At 42.9% G+C, this 17776-nt stretch overlaps 4 protein-coding genes across 4 annotated transcripts; all 4 read right to left on the bottom strand.

Moving 5' to 3' along the window:
- Positions 1–5356: 5356 nt before the first annotated feature.
- LOC129617275 (probable histone H2B 4) lies at positions 5357–5809 on the bottom strand. The gene has a single exon (XM_055532605.1). The coding sequence runs from the start codon at positions 5807–5809 to the stop codon at positions 5357–5359; it is 453 nt and encodes a 150-aa protein (XP_055388580.1).
- A 5570-nt stretch (positions 5810–11379) lies between these two features.
- On the bottom strand, positions 11380–12448 carry LOC129617276 (RNA-binding protein 28-like). Its single transcript, XM_055532606.1, has 3 exons — positions 11962–12448; positions 11770–11910; positions 11380–11672 (listed from the first exon to the last, which is right to left on the bottom strand). The coding sequence occupies exons 1-3, from the start codon at positions 12446–12448 to the stop codon at positions 11380–11382; spliced, it is 921 nt and encodes a 306-aa protein (XP_055388581.1).
- Positions 12449–15497: 3049 nt separating this feature from the next.
- LOC129617278 (pre-mRNA-splicing factor CWC22 homolog) lies at positions 15498–15959 on the bottom strand. Its single transcript, XM_055532607.1, has one exon. It carries the CDS (start codon positions 15957–15959, stop codon positions 15498–15500), a length of 462 nt encoding a protein of 153 aa, XP_055388582.1.
- A 119-nt stretch (positions 15960–16078) lies between these two features.
- On the bottom strand, positions 16079–17394 carry LOC129617279 (putative RNA-binding protein Luc7-like 2). The gene is made up of 5 exons (XM_055532608.1): positions 17248–17394; positions 17008–17172; positions 16840–16954; positions 16694–16773; positions 16079–16339 (listed from the first exon to the last, which is right to left on the bottom strand). Exons 1-5 carry the CDS (start codon positions 17392–17394, stop codon positions 16079–16081), a joined length of 768 nt encoding a protein of 255 aa, XP_055388583.1.
- Between the last annotated feature and the right edge of the window lie 382 nt (positions 17395–17776).

Consider the following 17776-nt stretch of genomic DNA (forward strand, 5'->3'; position numbering starts at 1 on the left):
ACCTCCGACTCGACGGGGTGGCCGTCAGCTACTCCATCGTCATCCATCCAATCGTCACTATCAACCCTACAAAAGGCGATATATTGGAGCGAAATTTGGGACTCCCAGACAATCTGACAGAAAACAATTTTCGGAATTACATCACGAATTTATAGGAATTGATTCTCCGTTTTTTCAACCCCAAACCATCTCCTTCGATTCTTTCGGTCAGCCATTTCATCTGGAACATGAAAGACAAAAGAACCGTTTTTCAACTTCAACTCAGCGTCTTTCATTCTCCCCTGACGCTCCACAAGATTCCTCTCCGGGTTCATTCGATCGTAGTTTGCCGATTAATCCGTCTGTCCAAAAACCGTCTCCTTTTCCCCCCCACTTCTTCATCATCACTCGATTCTACATTCCTACCCAAATTGTCTCCGCTCCCCTTTTCTGCAGTGAACTCTGATGGTAATTTCCTTGTTGTATGGAGTTCTCGAACTTTTCTCTTTTTTCAGGTTTGCATTCCCAACTGCATTCCTCCCACAAACCAAACCATTTTACATTAAAGGATTTCTTTCTTGAAGAATTATTCTCCCAACGGCTTCCCCGTCAGTCGCCACCCCCCTTCAGTTTTCGCCACTCCCCCAGATGAATTCATCAGCAGCCCCACTGAAGCAGCGAAGAAGACTCTACTGATGGACGCAATCCCAAAGGTAAATGAAATTTCAATTTTTCTTGTTCGCTCGTTTCATTTTCCTTCTCTCTCAGAATCAAATCAGAAATTTGCTTCAATTGCCACTCGCATTAGAGAAACTGTTCTCTCTTGGTGTTGGAATTTGTTTGCAATCCTATTTATATGAATTAACGTTTATGCCAGTTCAAGCCTTCATTGCATCCATCAAGCTGCTTGTCTTGATGTATTGTTACTTCACTCAACGACTTCCTGTATGGAGGAGAAGCTTAAAGGTTTTCTTATCAACAATCAAATCGACCAAAGCAACATATCCATTGATGCAAGGGTTCTCATACATTTCTTCACGTATTCAGATCCTTGATCAAAAGATATTTTCGTCTAAAGGCTTCTTTTCTTACATTGCGGATTTCGTGGTTCCATCAAAGGCTCGACGTCGCTTCTGGGCATCGGTGCAAGCATTCTGGAGAATCATCTGGTTAGACTCCAACACGTACAATCGTTCTGTCCTTGAAGAAATGTCGGCCGCGTTGGCTGATGTCCTTCTAACGTCTCCGATATCACAACAACGATGGCAGTCTCCTTCTCGGCACACTCCATTACTCTCTCAGCCGCCTCTATCGACTCCCGCATGCCAACAGACGCGCAGAAGTCTTTTGTGGTCAGATACTGCAGTACCATCACTAACAAAAACCTCACCTGTTAATTCGGAGCGACTTCTCAAGGATTCGAGTTTGGGTCTTCGGTTCTCGACTGTCGGCGAGATCACTGATACAAAGAGACGCGCTTCTGTTTCCGAAGGCCTGCGTTACTCGAAAGAACTCCCCACATTCGAAAATACTCCATCGCAAGACAACAGGGTTGGAGTTGACAACCAGGTCGACTCTCAGCCAAAACGATCTTTCCTCTTAAGTCGCACAGAAGCGTGCGATTTAACAAGAACAGTGATTCTTGTCTTGGGGGTTTGGTTGTTCAATAATTTCATTGATATTTCAGAGGTGTACCATTTCATTCGCGCTCAAAATTTGATGAAAATGTATGTGATTTTCAACATGTTAGAAATTTTCGAGCGTTTATGGAGATCATTAGGACGCGATGCTCTTGATTCACTGATGCGCCAAGTTGTATCGTTTTCGATCGTTGAGCGTCTCCCAACAGTCCAGCGCGTCTCGGTTCAAGGGGTCGATCCGTTAATAAAATCATCACAGGGATTGAAGAAGATGCAAGAAGGATTCCTCGAGCCACAGGAGAGTCCCTTTCAAGGAAATGAATGGGTTGACATTGGGATTTCAGCGACAGATACTAACGCTCTACGTTCTGTTCATCCGCCTGAAGAACCATCACGTTTGTCTCGGAGAGGTATTATTCCAACGAAGCAACGCAGCACACTTGGAACGCTTTACCCCCTCCGAACAACCTCATGTTCGTCCGAACAATGGGGCTCTGGAGAACGTATGCATTTTTGTAGATCTGCCTCATTATCGCCTCTTTCGGACACTCGACATTGTCCACCTGACCAATTCTTCAGAAGAATAAAACGTCAACAGGATACTAACTCGAGTTGCATCCATCATGAACAACAACTGTCTCCATCACCAATCCGAAGTCTTTCTTTTGTTCGAGCGTCCCCTCAGAATTCTTTTGCGTCACTCATTCCTACAGGAACCCCAATCTCACCTGCATTGATCAATCCCACCCCCCGACCGGTCATCCTCGCTCGTCACTATCCCAATGCTTGCTACCCCCCGTTGTCCCAAAGGACCCTCAAGCTTGGGACACTTCGCCCAAAAATTCTGAATCCCTTCTTCAATCCCTTACACGTCGCGACATTGTACATCCGGGTGTTTCCGCTATTAAGGAGAATCCTCCATTCGGTTCATCGTCGACTCATCAACCTGAAGTGCCTTTTTCGTCTTTCGCGAGAATATGGAAAATGACGAGTGGTGGTCGTCGTTTGATCCTCTATATTGCCGTGAGTCGCATCTTCTTGGAGGACACACTTATTTTTAAACGCTTCTGTTTGTTCATTTCAGCTCGTGCTGATTTATGTTGTCGTTCATAGCTTTTCTCATCTTATTCGCGTCTTGCTGCTCAACATAGCTATCAACTCATCTGACTCTGTGATGTTCTTGATTGTCACGACAAACAATTTTGCTGAAATTAAGTCGACCGTAAGTTCAGATTCCAAAAACTTCATTATTTTCTAGAATCCTTCCACATATTTTTGTTTGGTTTCAGGTCTTTAAGAAGAATGATGCAAAGACTCTTTTTCCCATCGCTGCATCGGATGCAATTGAGCGCTTTTATCTTGTTCATGACGCCGTTATTGTGTTTCTTCGACTTTCCGTTTCTGCACGAACCCCAATCGTCTCCTACTTCAGCGTCTCGTGGTGGTTGGTAAGGTTCCTTCTATTTAATTAGAATTGCAATCTTTCTTCACTTGCTCTTGGTGTTTCCAGGTCAGTATGGTCGCACTTGAACTCGGTGTTGATTGGTTTAAACACGGATTTCTATTGAAATTAAATCGGATCGAGTCTGATGTTTTTGAGCAATATCGTCAGGTTCGGCTTCTATTCAATTTATATAGCTTTTTTATTGTCTTGTTTAGGTTTTTCTGGCAGATCTTCTCGTGTGTCGAATGAAGCACCCTCCTAAGGATGATACAGCGATTCTTGGGTCTTGGTCGCTTCCATGCCGCGGATTTTATTCCTTCCCTCACGTTTGTGCCAGGTATGATGTTTTTGCTAAATTGTTTAAATTGCGCACACTCTTTTTCAATATGACAGACGCATTGGATTCATCGGTCTCCCTCTAACTGCGCAATTGCTCTGCTGCATGCCAAAGTAAACAGTCATCACGTTATCCCATATATCTTTGTTGGCCTCACAGGTTTCCTTTTTGGTCGTCCCCTTTTTTGGCAACACTGACTGTTGCTCTTCTTTGGAGCAGTCTTCTCGTTCTTGCCATCATCGTGTCTCTCTGGATGGTCACTTACGCGGTTCGCCGAAAATGCAAATTAAGAAATTTAGACAAGAAATTGGATCAACTGTCAGCGATGTAGAGTGCAGTGTGAGTACAGTATTCGGTTTTATTCGTCACTTTCGAACGATACAACAACACGAAAAATCGAGTGGTAACGATAGATTACCAACAAAGTCGATGTTCAGCTATTTGGCTGGAATCTTGAAGCTGAATTTTTTGCCCGAGAACGTGAAAGTTGCTACATTCTTCTCGACTGTTGCCGCTGGAGGAGTCAAGAACGGACTCGCCAGAAAAACAGAATTATCCACAAAAACGGGCTTCGGTCTGAAGAGTCTGAAGAAATTCTTCCAGGAAATGCGCTTCTTAAAGCGGAACGGCACAATTGAAGAAGCAGATGACCCAGAATGCGAACCAATAATCAAAGTGCCCTTCTGTCCAGAATTATCAAATAGAATGAAATTCACAACGGGATGAGGTGGAAGCTCCGATTGAGGGCGCTGGCACACCAGGGTCTCGCGTTGAAGCAATTCAGCCATCTCCGCTTCCTTCTTCTCTTGAAGAGTCGTTTTATCCAGAGGTCCTTCGGGTTGAGGATTCCGTTCCTTCACCGGCATTTTGACACCAAAGGCGTTTGCATAATTAATGGCGCCGCCAACAGTGTAATGGAGCGACTCAGTGTTTGCACACATCGTGCATCTGATCGAATAGTCATCTGTCATCTTATAGTCTTTCGCCCTTGGGTCGCCATAAGTTGTCACTACTGGTACCGAAAACGGCTGTACTTCAAATTCGCTCTTCACGAAGTCTTTGTTCAATTCCACCATCGTTTGAAATATCTGCCCTACATTCACCAAAGTGTACCGCTCGCTGTCGTAGACCATAACGACACGTTGCTTCTCAGCGTCTCGCATCACTTTCCACTTTTCCAACTCTTCCTCGAACAAGACCTTCGCCTCTGGCGTGGTCTTCATGTACAGTTCTTGCATTATTCGGACCACCTCCTTGAGCTGGTTGAATGTGGTAGGCATCAGAGGGCATTTCAGCGTTACCCTCGATGGCCGCGGGGGCATTTTATCCTTGTCGGGACGATCGGCATAAAGCTCTGTTTTCACTTCAAACATCAAGTCTGCGGGTAAGCCACCCTTATATTGCACCTGAATTCAAAAAAAAATTAATTCAACTCAACGCGGATAAGAACCCACCCAGCTCAAGTACAGAGGAGCACTTGCTCTTGCAGGAAGTGCACTGGAAAACGTTGTTTCCAGCTTCCAGTAACACTGCTTTTCCTTTCCCACATTTGCTGGTGTCCACTCATTTTTCTCAGTCAAAGCGAGAACCTGCTTCAACTCGCGATTGAAGTTTCGGAAAAGAGCTGCAACCATCTTCTCATCAGCCTGTTTTTCTGGACCCAAATCCGCGGCGGTTTTTCTGAGAGATTTTCTGCCGCGAGCCGAAGCAATTTTGTTAACAAGTTCTGACATGAAGGGAACTTTTTTGCCATGAAGAACAGCAGCTGATCTTTCCAAAAACAAGAAAGCAAAGAGACCGCAAATAACGCCGAGAAACCGCATTTTTTACTGAGTTGGAAGAAATGTAACCTGACACCACGCAGGCCGTCGGTAACGGTTCCTGGGACACATCGGTCCACGTATACACATCGAAAAAAAAAGATTCAATATCAAACAAATTTAACTCTGCTCGCAATTAGTGCGTCTTTTGTGATGGTTGTTGCACTACAAACTCATCAATGAATTTTCTAACCGCTCTGTCTCCTTCGTTTAGCGCGTTGGTCTGCAACTCTCCATTGAGAATCAATTTCACTGCTGTGCGTATTTCATGAGCTCCCATTGTTTGTTTGTTGGAGTTTCCAAAATTAGCTAACCTCCCAGCTTCTGTTGCCAAACGCTCCAATAAATCACACACAAATGAATTGAAAACTTTCATGGCCTTCAAAGAAACATTCAGCTCTGGTCTGGTTTCGCGCATAATTCGGAGAATATAAGTAGAATATTTGTGGTAGTCTCGTTTACGTTGACGACCTTTAATCCCCTCATCTGGGCGTGCAGCATTCCCCCTTTTACTCGAACTAAGTTTATCGCGCTTCACTTTCTTCTCACCAGATGGCGAAGGTTTCTTGGATGATTGACTTGCGACCATGAGGAATTTAACGAAACAATTTATACGTTTTACGTTTTTTTTGATTAGTGTACTTTCGACGTTTTCGTTTTTGATTACGAGACAGGCAAAACGAATTACATGCACAACGGCAAGAATCACAGAAGCACGCTTCTTCACATCGACCAAGATGTATCGCACGCCTTCCATATCGAGACAGAACTCGCTTTAGTAACAAACAGCCGTCCGTTCATTTGTGTTAAATTTCACGCTCCATTATACGTTTGATCATGCTACCGATTCTTTGAATTTGCTCTCTCGATTCGAGCTGCGATGCCCAGGATGGAAATGAAAATGGAGCATTTGCCACTTCATTGAGAGAATGATCCAGTTGAACATTTTCTGCACTTTCTTTTTCTGTGCTAAAAAGTGATTGGGCGTCAGAAGTCGCTGGCCATGAGTATTTGAGGCTGTGGAGGCAGATGAACGAGTGCCTATCAATCGGGTAAAGAACAGTCTTGGAGACACTTGGAATGGAAAGAGAAAGACGATTGATTCCCGGGAGCTGAGAAGAGAGATCAACTGGGAAGGAATGAATCCTTGAACTGCGACCACTCACTCCACTCTTCCTCTTCAAATTGGAGCCTCGATTCTCCTTCCTTCAGCAGTGTTGAGTACACGCGATCATTGACGATCGAAGTCCCACTTGCCTGGAAAAGAAAATCTGGCTCCATTCAATTGGATCGTTTTCCTCACCAATAGATGAGCTCTGAGTTGATGCGTCCGTCCGGTCACAGGTTGACAAAGAACAAGAGGAGATGGACCTGAAATACGAGAATAAATGTATTCAAGAGTAAATGTATTGGTGTTCAATCCTACCCTCAGTCAACGGGATAAAAACGGACACTGATTGCTTTCCCTATGCAAGGACGTTGAAGAGTTGAATGGCAGAAATCACTCACATGCTCTACAGAAGGCACTGAGTACAACGGTTTGTTTGCTTGATGCTTTTTCACTTGAAGAGGAACTCGACATATTAAAACATTCACAAGGGAAAGAGGATCCATGGGGTCGACGGCAACTGATGCCCACTCGAAGTCATCCTTGGAGGCAAACCTCGCTGAATGGCTGCGGAAATGAAGATGATAATTTAGCGATGTAAAACTTTGAAGCGAGTGAGAGCCGTGACGACAAAATTCGAGATACAGTTTCTGCAAGAATTCAAGAGAAAATCGGAAGGTGATTTATCGTACTTGACTTGGAGAAGAAAATCAATCCCGAAGTTTGTCGATCTAAGCGATTGATTGGATGAAGATAGAAGTCTGAAAAAACTGTTGTTGTGGTAGAAATAACTTGAAAGCCAAACCTGGGGAGCTTCCTGAAAATCCCTTCAGAAGATGCACAAGAGAAAGTTTCTGGAATCTGCCTTGCGGCATACAACTAAGAGAGAGACAAATATGAAGGAGATAATCAAGGAGATAATCAAGGAGATAATCAAGGAGATAATCAAGGAGATAATCAAGGAGATAATCAAGGAGATAATCAAGGAGATAATCAAGGAGATAATCAAGGAGATAATCAAGGAGATAATCAAGGAGATAATCAAGGAGATAATCAAGGAGATAATCAAGGAGATAATCAAGGAGATAATCAAGGAGATAATCAAGGAGATAATCAAGGAGATAATCAAGGAGATAATCAAGGAGATAATCAAGGAGATAATCAAGGAGATAATCAAGGAGATAATCAAGGAGATAATCAAGGAGATAATCAAGGAGATAATCAAGGAGATAATCAAGGAGATAATCAAGGAGATAATCAAGGAGATAATCAAGGAGATAATCAAGGAGACATTTGATGCTGGCTGCTATCTTAGGAATTCACGACTATCATCTCATACGGCAATCCTGAAGGTTTGGAACAAACGAGCAATTGCGGAGTGTCCAAGATAACGCTAAGATGAAACGGGCGAGGCTCCACCAATGTCTGCGATGAGAGGTTAGACTGCTTGATGATACAATGTCTGAGATAGCGACATTTATCTGTTGCGTACTTCGTGAAATATTAAGGAGTACTGGATTGTGTCACCGTTACGCAATTGATAATCCCAAGGAGATTGGAATTGTGCGATGATTGGGATGTTGTTGATGTAGACTCCATTCGAATGAACATCGTCATCACTGTCTCCTGATTGATGCTTGATGATGATGATTTCATGACAGTCGAGATGAAACTCCGTGGAAAAGATGACGCAATCTGAAATTATTAAGCAGGTCACTCAATCACCGTCGCGAAGTATGTAGAACACTCTCAACTTAAAATTTAAAGCTTCATTCAATAAAGAGGAGAAGCTGTATTTGCACTTACGTTTGGCCAATCCATCTTTCTTTACAATCAAATTCAAATGTTTTCAGATATTCTGGGACAACAAGGAATTTGGCATGGGATTCAATGTTTGACGATGCATCATCTGATGAGCGACGCTGCACGTTGGAACTATTCAACTCAACAGTAGGAAATGGGAATGAAAGGGAGGCAGCTTGACTCATTGACAGGGACAATTCTTGAAGCAAAAAAGAAAAAAAAATGGAGAAGAACGATCAGCCGATCACCAAACAGTGTCAGTATCGCTCGAATCTTCTACTCCACGTGAAACTTCATGAACATTTCGACGAAGCATCGGCTTTCCAGCCTTTCGATCTGGAAGGATCCCACAATCCAACATTTCCTCAAGTGGATTCTCACCAATGATTGAAGCGCGTATGTTGAGTCTTATATATGGGGAGGGAATTGTTTCACCAGTCGATTTACACGGAATATCAAGAACTATCGATAAACGTCCATTTGGTCCGACTGGCGTTAGAAAGACTTTGAGATCTGTGGACAGAGTTTGATGCCCCAATGATAGAAAGATGAATCCGTGTGCTTGTTCGCTTACACACGAGATTTTTACATTTGTCGCTTCCTTCCTCGTCAGAGCTCTGTTGGCTGTCTATTGCTTCCAATTCTTCAGAAGATGTCACTAAACGAATTTGGAGGTGAGGGTTCCCTTGGGCGACTGAAACGCTAGAACTGGAACGGTTGTGGTGTATGAATATCTAGATCGCAGCATTCCAAGTTTCACGTCGACTGATAGCAACTCAGAGGTCGTCATTGCTATTTTAAGAACATTGCTTGCTGTTCACCAACAGTTACGGTACGCAAATTAGGTTTGGTGTGTGACTGGAAAGAGCAAAAAGAGTTAGTTGAACCTGGAGGGATCAAAGTAGTTTTCGTCGAATTTGTAAAGACGACAATTTCCTTCCTCTGCGCCTGTAGCGAATCCTTTTCCATCAGGCATGAACGCGACTGAATTGATTGGACTGAAATGTCCAGAGACGAATCCAAGAATTTCGCCGGTGACTAGATGCATGAGAACTGCTTCCTGTTTACCCTCCTGAGCCTCTGCAGCACAACAAGAGACCATTCACCATTCGAAGACCAAGTCCCTTTCCCCAGATGGCAGCCCGTTTCCATTCAGGGATGTAGATATGAAGCACGGCTACTCACTTGTGGTGGTAACTTCACTTGCTTTTTGTCCTCCAGCAACTATAATGTGCAACCGTCTTGTATCGTCTTCTCTATCGAAAAGCGGCGAGATAGAACATCCGTTGAGTGGCCGATCTGTTTTAAACGTCTGAGAATCAAAAATAAAGGAGTCGTAGAAAACAAATCGCAATTCTTAAAAAGAAATAGAGAATTGTCTAAATGGACCCACTTGAATTTGTTCCCAACTTGGGACAGACCACAGAGCGGCGGTTCCGTCGTTGCAGCTTGTCAGACATACAGTGCGTTGATGAGAGAAATCCATACAAGTGATCTCTCTGATAGAAGAATGAATATGAATGGACTCAATCGACTTGTTCTCACCCGTTGTGAATCTTCTTCTCTGTCGTCTTCTGTCCACTTTCCAGATTCCATTCAATAATCGTTCCATCTACATGTCGCGAGATGATCGACTGATCAAACTGCCCCCATGCGACTCCAATGCAGCGTGACTTGTAATCAACAAATTCGTGAACCTTCACATAATCGTCTTTTTGATCATTCCACTCATACACCTGAACAGCTTCTTTGACACGAGCTCCAAGAGAATCACGAGCAACAGCGAACTTCGTCTAAGAATAAAGAAGTACAGAAAGAGCAGATCTGCATCATGTGGAAAATACACGCGGGAACTGAGGAATGAGCGTCATCGTTGAGGATTTGAAATTACTTGATTATTTAAACTAGTTTATTTATTTTGTAGCTGAATTACTTGATTGATTGGATTCTTATTCCACGAAACGGCACGCGCAACAGAATCTAATGACATGTGACGGAGTTGCTTTCCTGTTGCAACGTCGAATATGAATATTCCTTCTGCTGATGCTGCTATCAACTTGGAACCATCATACGTCACGTCGACCTCCCATATGACTTTCTCATTCAGCGGAACTCCATCAACGACCGGAACTAACTGGCCTGAAAAATGGTGGAAAAATATGTGCAATCAAAGCGCGACTCGTCAGCATTTCCCCACCAAGGTGTTTTCCGTCCTCAACGTCCCAAACGCAGAGATTTCCATCTTTTCCACAAGAGAAAAGAAGGTCCCCTGCGTGGCTGAAAACGACTTTCGTCAGAGGACGGAAGTGCCCGTTCAACACCAACGGTTTCATGATCCTAGGGGACCTGTCCTTAAAAAGGACCTGCTGGTTGAAACAGGTTGACTAAAGCGTCCCATTTGGGGCAGCCGGGGTGTTCAGGATTTATCTCGCTCCCTAGAGAGGCAGTGAGTTCAGTTCCACGTTGTTACTATAGATGTTGCAGAACAGCTTTTGACTAAAAATGAACATTCAGGCCTCCTCTGCTCGCCGTTGTCTCTTCTTTTCTCTTTGCCGTTGACCTGTAGGAGACAAACAACATCGCGCAGTATCCAGTGCATGATCAGCCTCGTAACGCATTACCTCTGCTATAAGTTTTGCGTTTCTTTGAGACCTTTATCGGCTCGGCACTAGACTCCTTTTTCATTTGGCCGCTCCTCAACTTCTCCAGTAGCTTTTCATGATGTTTCAGAGCTCTTCTATCCTCCACAGCAAAATCAACTATGGGACGCTTGCTGTCTGTAGCGATTTTTGGGTTGTTATTCAAGTAATGAAGAACCTTCAAAGCGACTTCAGGATGTTCAAAACTCGCGTAACCAAACCCTCTGGATTTGCGAGCTACAAACAAAATAGAAATCATCATGCAATCAGTTCAAATTCCACACACACACCTTTAGGCTCAGCTAGATTTCCGTCATCTGGCTTCTCTGAAACAATCACGCACTGCTTTAGATTCTTCTCTGCAGCACGACGAATCCAGTGTTTCTTCACAGCTCTTGCGTCTTTCTGGCCTTTCCCGAATTCTGGATATTTCTGTACTAAAACTTTTCCAACTTCTTGATCATTCGAGCAAAAATCGATAATTTCCTGATGAAGCTGTTCTTTTTGCATTGTTAGTGGAATGTTCTTGATCGAAAGACCTGAATTGAATCTGACTCTGAAATCTTGATAGAAGCTTACGAAGAGGATTGATCACATAATTTGGATTGTTTAACTTAATCTTCTTCTCCTTGTAGATATTTTCTCTTCTTCTTGCGTCACCCTTCGACATTCCCTACAAACAGCAAATAAATATTCAATTTGATCAAATCTATTCGCCTCTACCTTAGCTTCTTTTCCATCAACTCCAATATATCCAATATCCATCAAATGCATATTTTTCTTGATCACTGTGGATGTTTCTCTCTCCTTCGCCAATTCATTTGCATCCTGGCGATTCAATGCAAGAGACGTTCGAACACGACGTCCACAAATCGTCACGCCAAGCCCCTCAAGAGGAACATCTGATAGAGAAAGAATCACTTGAGTCTCCTCATAGTCATGGGGTCTTCTAGCAGGATATTCATGGCTTTTATTCTTCCACTATTTCTAATTCCTTACCACTAAAATCAGGCAATCGACTTTTGGATCGAGAATTACCAAATGATAACAAACGATCACCAACACGCTGATCCTCTTCGATAACTTCAAGGGCAGAAGATTGATCACGAAATTTTACAAATGCTGTTCCTTTCGATAAACCTACAATCCAGAAGAAATAAATGTTTCAAGTCAAACAAATAGACGTCGCACCTTCTGGAGTTTTCAATACTCTCGCATAAACAATCGGTCCATAACTCGAGAATGCTGCTTTAATGTCTTCAATTGTTGCGCTAAATGGAATATTTCTCACATGAACTGTTTTTCCTTCATCTACATCATTAAATGATTTTTTCTCATCTTTTCCCTTCTCTATTTCTTCATTCTCTATTTCTTCATCATCCATAATTGACTCTGAATCTGATCTGGTACTCCCTTGTTCCGTTTCTACATCTTGCTCATTCTTTTCATCCATCTTTGTACCTCCATTCATCACATCATCATCGCTCTCATCATCTTCCGGCTCATTCAACCCCAACACCTCTAGAGCTTGTTGTCTTGCTGCATTTCCTTCTACTTCTGGATCAATCTCGCTCAATTGTTCTTCATCCTCACTTTCGTCGTCAACAATTTTCTTGAGAGAAACACACATCGCGTCGTATAGTTCATAATCAATTCTAGAGCATCTCACTTCTGGCATTTCTCCCATCAGTCTATCAAAATTGGGTTTTTGGCACTTTTTCCACTGATTTTAAGGCAGAAAAAATTTCTTTATCTGCCGCAAAATCCACAACCACCGGTCTTCCCTTCAAAGGCTTTTTGTTCAACTCCTTGACGGCTTTTTCTGCATCGTCATTCAACTTGAACGTCACGTAAGCAAATCCGCCACTAAAAACAATCAAACACACAGATTTTTCTTCTTTGAGAAAATCTCCGAATGCAGCAGACCAAACCCAACTCGTGTACTCACTGTTCTGCTTTCGGCTCCCCTTTCTTCGGCTGCGGTGGTTTCGACATCCTTAACCGTTTAATCACACCAATTGGCTTCAGCATTGCAAGAATATCAGCTTTCGTTGCTTTGAAGCTGAGATTACGCATGATCAAAGGGCGATCTGCATCAGACTGCGTGAGGTGTTCCGCAGCTAAACTGAATGAGATAATGAGAAATAGGAAGACAGACACTCTAGACACTTTTTTTTTGAAATACGAAGACAGACACTCTAGACACTCTGAGCGATTTCTTACCACGCCACGGCCAACTTCACGTCTCCGCTTCCGTGCGCTTTCTCGCTTCCTCTAAAGAAAGATTCTAAAGCGCTTGATGGAATTTCGAGTCCGTTCAATGAAGCTGCAACTGAAGCAGCGATTTGTGTGGATCCAAGCTCGAAGATCCATTTCTTGGATTCAGATGGTTCACTTGGTTTCTTCCGATCGACATAAACCGCTGTTATTGAAACACTTGGAGGAATGAGGCACGCAACCTGAAAAGAGAGATTTGATAACAACGAGAATGTTTATACGGTTGTCTCTGTAGCGTCCAGATATCGACAAGGTTGAAAGGGTTGAAGGATGACTCACCAAAGCAGCAATCCGTGAATGTGAGAGTGATAATGCAGGAGAGAAGAAGATTGAAATCGAACGTTTTGTGTCGATATCATCTTGAGATGACGCAATTTTGAGTTTCTGGCAGGAGTCACATCCCGATGAGAATTATCAGACCGCGGAAGACACTTACCGATTGGGACATTCTCTGAGTTGTTTTGATCAATAATTTATCCGCTAGAGGAATTTTTTTATCAATTGCAGGTTCAATTGAAATAATTCTTCCATTTAACGAAAATCCATTTAATTTTCTGACAGCGAGATCCATATCCGACTCTAAATAAGAAACCAATTTTTAAACCATCATCATGTTGTCCAAACCCACCCTCATAGAATTCTGCAAATCCATAACCCTTCGACTGATGGCTTTCTTTGTCTCGTACAATAGAAATCCCTTTAACTTTCGCTACTTCACCAAGTACCTTCTTCACTTCTTCTTCAGTCACATCAAATCCTAGATTTCGAATAAACGCTGTCCATTTTTTTCCTCTATTTTGACGTTTTGCTTCGTCAAATCTTTCCTCTCCTTCTCTTCTTTGAGAACGATCGAATTCATCGGCATCATTCATCCACGCTTTTCCTCCTCTTCCTCCTCCGCCCCCTCCGCCTCCTCTGCCTCCTCTGCCTCCTCTTCCTGCTCTGCCTCCTCTGCCTCTGCTTGAAATTCCCTTTCTTTCAGTTCCACGAATCGTCAGCCTTCCCCCCCGTTGCCTGTTACCGCGAAATTGATCGCGAGGCCTTTCATCTCGAGTTTTCTCGCGAGTCCTCTCATCGCGACGACCGCGACCCCTTCCCCCGATTCTCCTCCCTCGATTGGGTGTCGACTTTCCTCGCATCGCAGCAGGAACACCAGGCGTGACTGTTTTTTATAGGCGTGTTAAGTAAAAAACAGGTTACATCAACATGGAAGCAATGTCTTCAGGGGTTTGTTTCACGACCTCCTCTTCATTCGATGAGTCTGACAGACTTCTTGCTCCGCGCTTCTTTGGGAATCGATTACTTGCTTGTTTTGGTGGAGCAAGCTGTCGAGCGAGTTTCGCGAATTCTACTGGGAGGTACGTGACTGTTGATGTCTTCATTAATTTGTTGAACTCTTCTGCATCGCCTGAGTCCCAAGATTCGATGAGTTGTTGTGCTAAGCGGCATTCAGGTGTTTGCAGAAATGATGGACACACTGTTACCGCAGTATCCAAATCATCATTCACAGCTGCGTGATCATTGACATAGAAACGCAAAACAACTTTAGAAAGGCACGATTTGGGAAATGAACCATTCTGAAGAAAAAAGGAGTGATATTGTTGAACAAACAGTCCTATTATTGATCTTGCTATCCACACCGGTAGATTCATACCAGTGGCTTATTGTTATCGTTGATTTTGGTTTGATATGCTCACCTGTTTGAGCTTCGCTTGAGTTGACATCTGAAGATCCAAAGCTTGGAAAAGTTGAGGAACAAATTCTTGATTGGAGACATTTCTTGCTAAAAATCCAATATATGTTTTGAGCACATCGGCAAGGTTGTGATCTTTGTCTTCCAGCTGGTTGAGTTCAATACATTTGCTGTATGCATTTGATGTTCCGCGCAGATCATTTAATTTGCCCTCTCTGATTTCTGCGACTTTCAACCAAACACGGCAGCTGCTGTCAATTTTTCCTGCCAAAAAGTAACACTCCGTTGCCTCCTCTAGCGCTTCACAGCATCCTTTGTAGTCTTTCAGTTGCGCTTGAAATGTCGCCGAAAGATTTTCGAAGCCTCTACCTGCGCCGAACATATCCCCCTGTTGTTTCCTTGTCTGCAAGCAATCAAGAAGAAATTGAAGTCCGCCATTAAAGTTTCAACGTACTTGGGCAAACTCTTTTAGCGCATGAACCGCCTTGTCAAGCTGGCCTGCAGCTTGGAAGCATTTTGCAGCTTCTTGATACTCTAGAGCTGCTTCTTCATAATTAGGTTGAAATTTAAATGCCCACGGATTTGTTTTTAGAGCCTTAGCGGCGTTTTTCAAATGTTTCTCCCCGTTAACAGATGACATGGTGGTGGACGTTAAGACGTCCTGAAACTGTTTGTCGCCTATAGAATTGTGAGATGTGCGAAATACAGTAATTTATCTAACAGATGAAAAAACACCAAATATTTAAAAGGGGCAAGTTCACTTCTGATCAATTTGACCCTCTTCCTCTTCACTTTCGCTTCGACCTTTTCCTGTTTGGCCATTTAATTGACTTGTGGGTCGTCGTTCATTTATTGAACGACTTCTCTGCCTTCGTCGCAGTCTTCGATCCCTCGAACGACTTCTTTGTCTTCCATCTCTTGAACGACTTCCCCGTCTTCCATCTTGGGACAGACTTCTCTGCCTTCCACTTCTTGAACTTCTTTCACTAGTGCGATGATCTCTTGAGCTTTCAAGCCTCCCAACATCTTCAGACTCCATCGAGACATCCTGCTCTTCATTTCTTTTCGGTCGCAAATTTCTTCCCTCTTGATCGGCAGACCTTCGATATCGATCCTGATGATCAGATTCCAATTCACTACGACGGGGAAAGTCTTCAAGTCGCCTTTCATCGTCTCTGCGTCGAGTTGAAAAACTATCTCTGCGACGAGGAGACTCCATTCTCCTATGAATATCTGCAACCAATGAATACAAACAAACAATAAATGACAACAATCAATGAATACAAACAACCCATGAAGACAACAACCAATGTGATATAACGCTAATAAAGATCCAAATCATGGATCATCCATAGAGTCAGGTTTACCTTCGCCATATCTCGGCCCACTACCTCCATAATGTCTTCTACCATTTTCATGATTTCTCTCTAATCGTCTTTCATGATGGTGAAATTCTCGGTGATGAAATTGTCGAGATCGACGATCTGGTTCCTCAATACTTGTTCGCTGCATATCAATGCCATCAAACGATTTAGGGGGAGGGGCTGGACGAGGATTATATGATGCGTGTCTTGGCAGAGTTGTCTCACTGAGATATGTCTACAAACAAACAGATTCATGAGAATATCGTGAAGAGCACTAAGTCATACAGGCCACACTCATCCATTCTCACTTCTAATTCCTTCACGTGCTTTCTGATCGCGTCAAAACCCAAATGAATTCTTCCAACAAAATGTTCATTGAGACGATTTTCTCCATCCTCTATACAAACAAAATTAAATGAAATGAATTGCAATGGGCCTCTTGACTAACTTTCAGACAAAAGTGCACCACAAACGTCGCAGGGTCGCAGCTTCTGAAAGTACATATTCTTCGCGTCCTCAACCCTGCAGGTTTTTTCTTCCTAGACAAAATAAGAAAATCACGCTCCATCCTAAGAGATGAACAACTTACAAGAGCCTGTTTCTTTTTAATATTCAAACGAGTGATCTCGTCCATCACCTTCATTGAACCCCCTACATCTCCTCCATTTCCTAAACAATAAATAAAAAAAAAAATAGAAGTTAAATCAGAAAAAGAATAAAAACTCTTCTTCTCACCCAATTCTTCTGCTTCCTTCATTTTTGCAGCAATTTGAGTTTCAAGTTCATCAACTTCACGTTTCGCAGACGCCTCGATTGATTCGCTTGCCTTATCCTGCGTATCGCATCGCCCCTGAAATGGAAAGCTCACCATTAGACAGAACACTCATTGTTTCCCTGCCTTACTCCGATGGTTTGGCGCGAAATCTTTCGATCACAATCATCAACGTAGAGCCTTAAATGACGCAACGTTGATTCCTCGAACCCATAATTGAATTCCTTTCTTGCTTCCAAATAATGTTCTCTCAAATCCGTCGAGTGTATCTTGGGACACTCACCAAGATATTGTTTCTATTCGAACAAGAAGAGGATTCCAGCCCAGATAAACATGGTCGCTCCACACACGCAGTATTGAACCAAACTCACCGTATTTTGGAACAAGTCATGCGGACACAAACCCGTTAGATAATATTTACAAACTTGATCATCAGTGAAGGTCTTTCTGTTGGATATGTTTGTCTCTGCCTCAACGGAACCCATCAGTTCCGCTAATTGCTTGCGGATTTCGTCCATTGGATCGAATCAAAACTTAAGAAGTAAATCCAAGCCTCCCAAAATTAGAAATTATTAACCTGATCTCCTTCACGCTAATTCATTTTAGTAATCCATTACAACCAGAAAATTTGGGATGCGTCACAGATTTACGAAAGGCAAATCCATTCGAGAAAGTGTTTACAGAAGTACAGATTTTGAGGACCTTTACAATGTTCGTATGTTACAAGACACATAGAGATCAGTGAACACTTCTATAAGTGATGAACAATATTCTGCATTTGATTCAATTGGCGAATAAAAACGAGCGCACCAACGACACGAAGTTTGTTGGTCCTCGCAGAATGAACCTTCTTCAAAAATATTATTAAAATGTTTCGAACTAAGAAATTCTCAATTTTTC

Source organism: Condylostylus longicornis, unplaced genomic scaffold, assembly GCF_029603195.1.
Source record: "Condylostylus longicornis isolate FDR11 unplaced genomic scaffold, ASM2960319v2 ptg000478l, whole genome shotgun sequence".
Lineage (NCBI taxonomy): Eukaryota > Metazoa > Arthropoda > Insecta > Diptera > Dolichopodidae > Condylostylus > Condylostylus longicornis.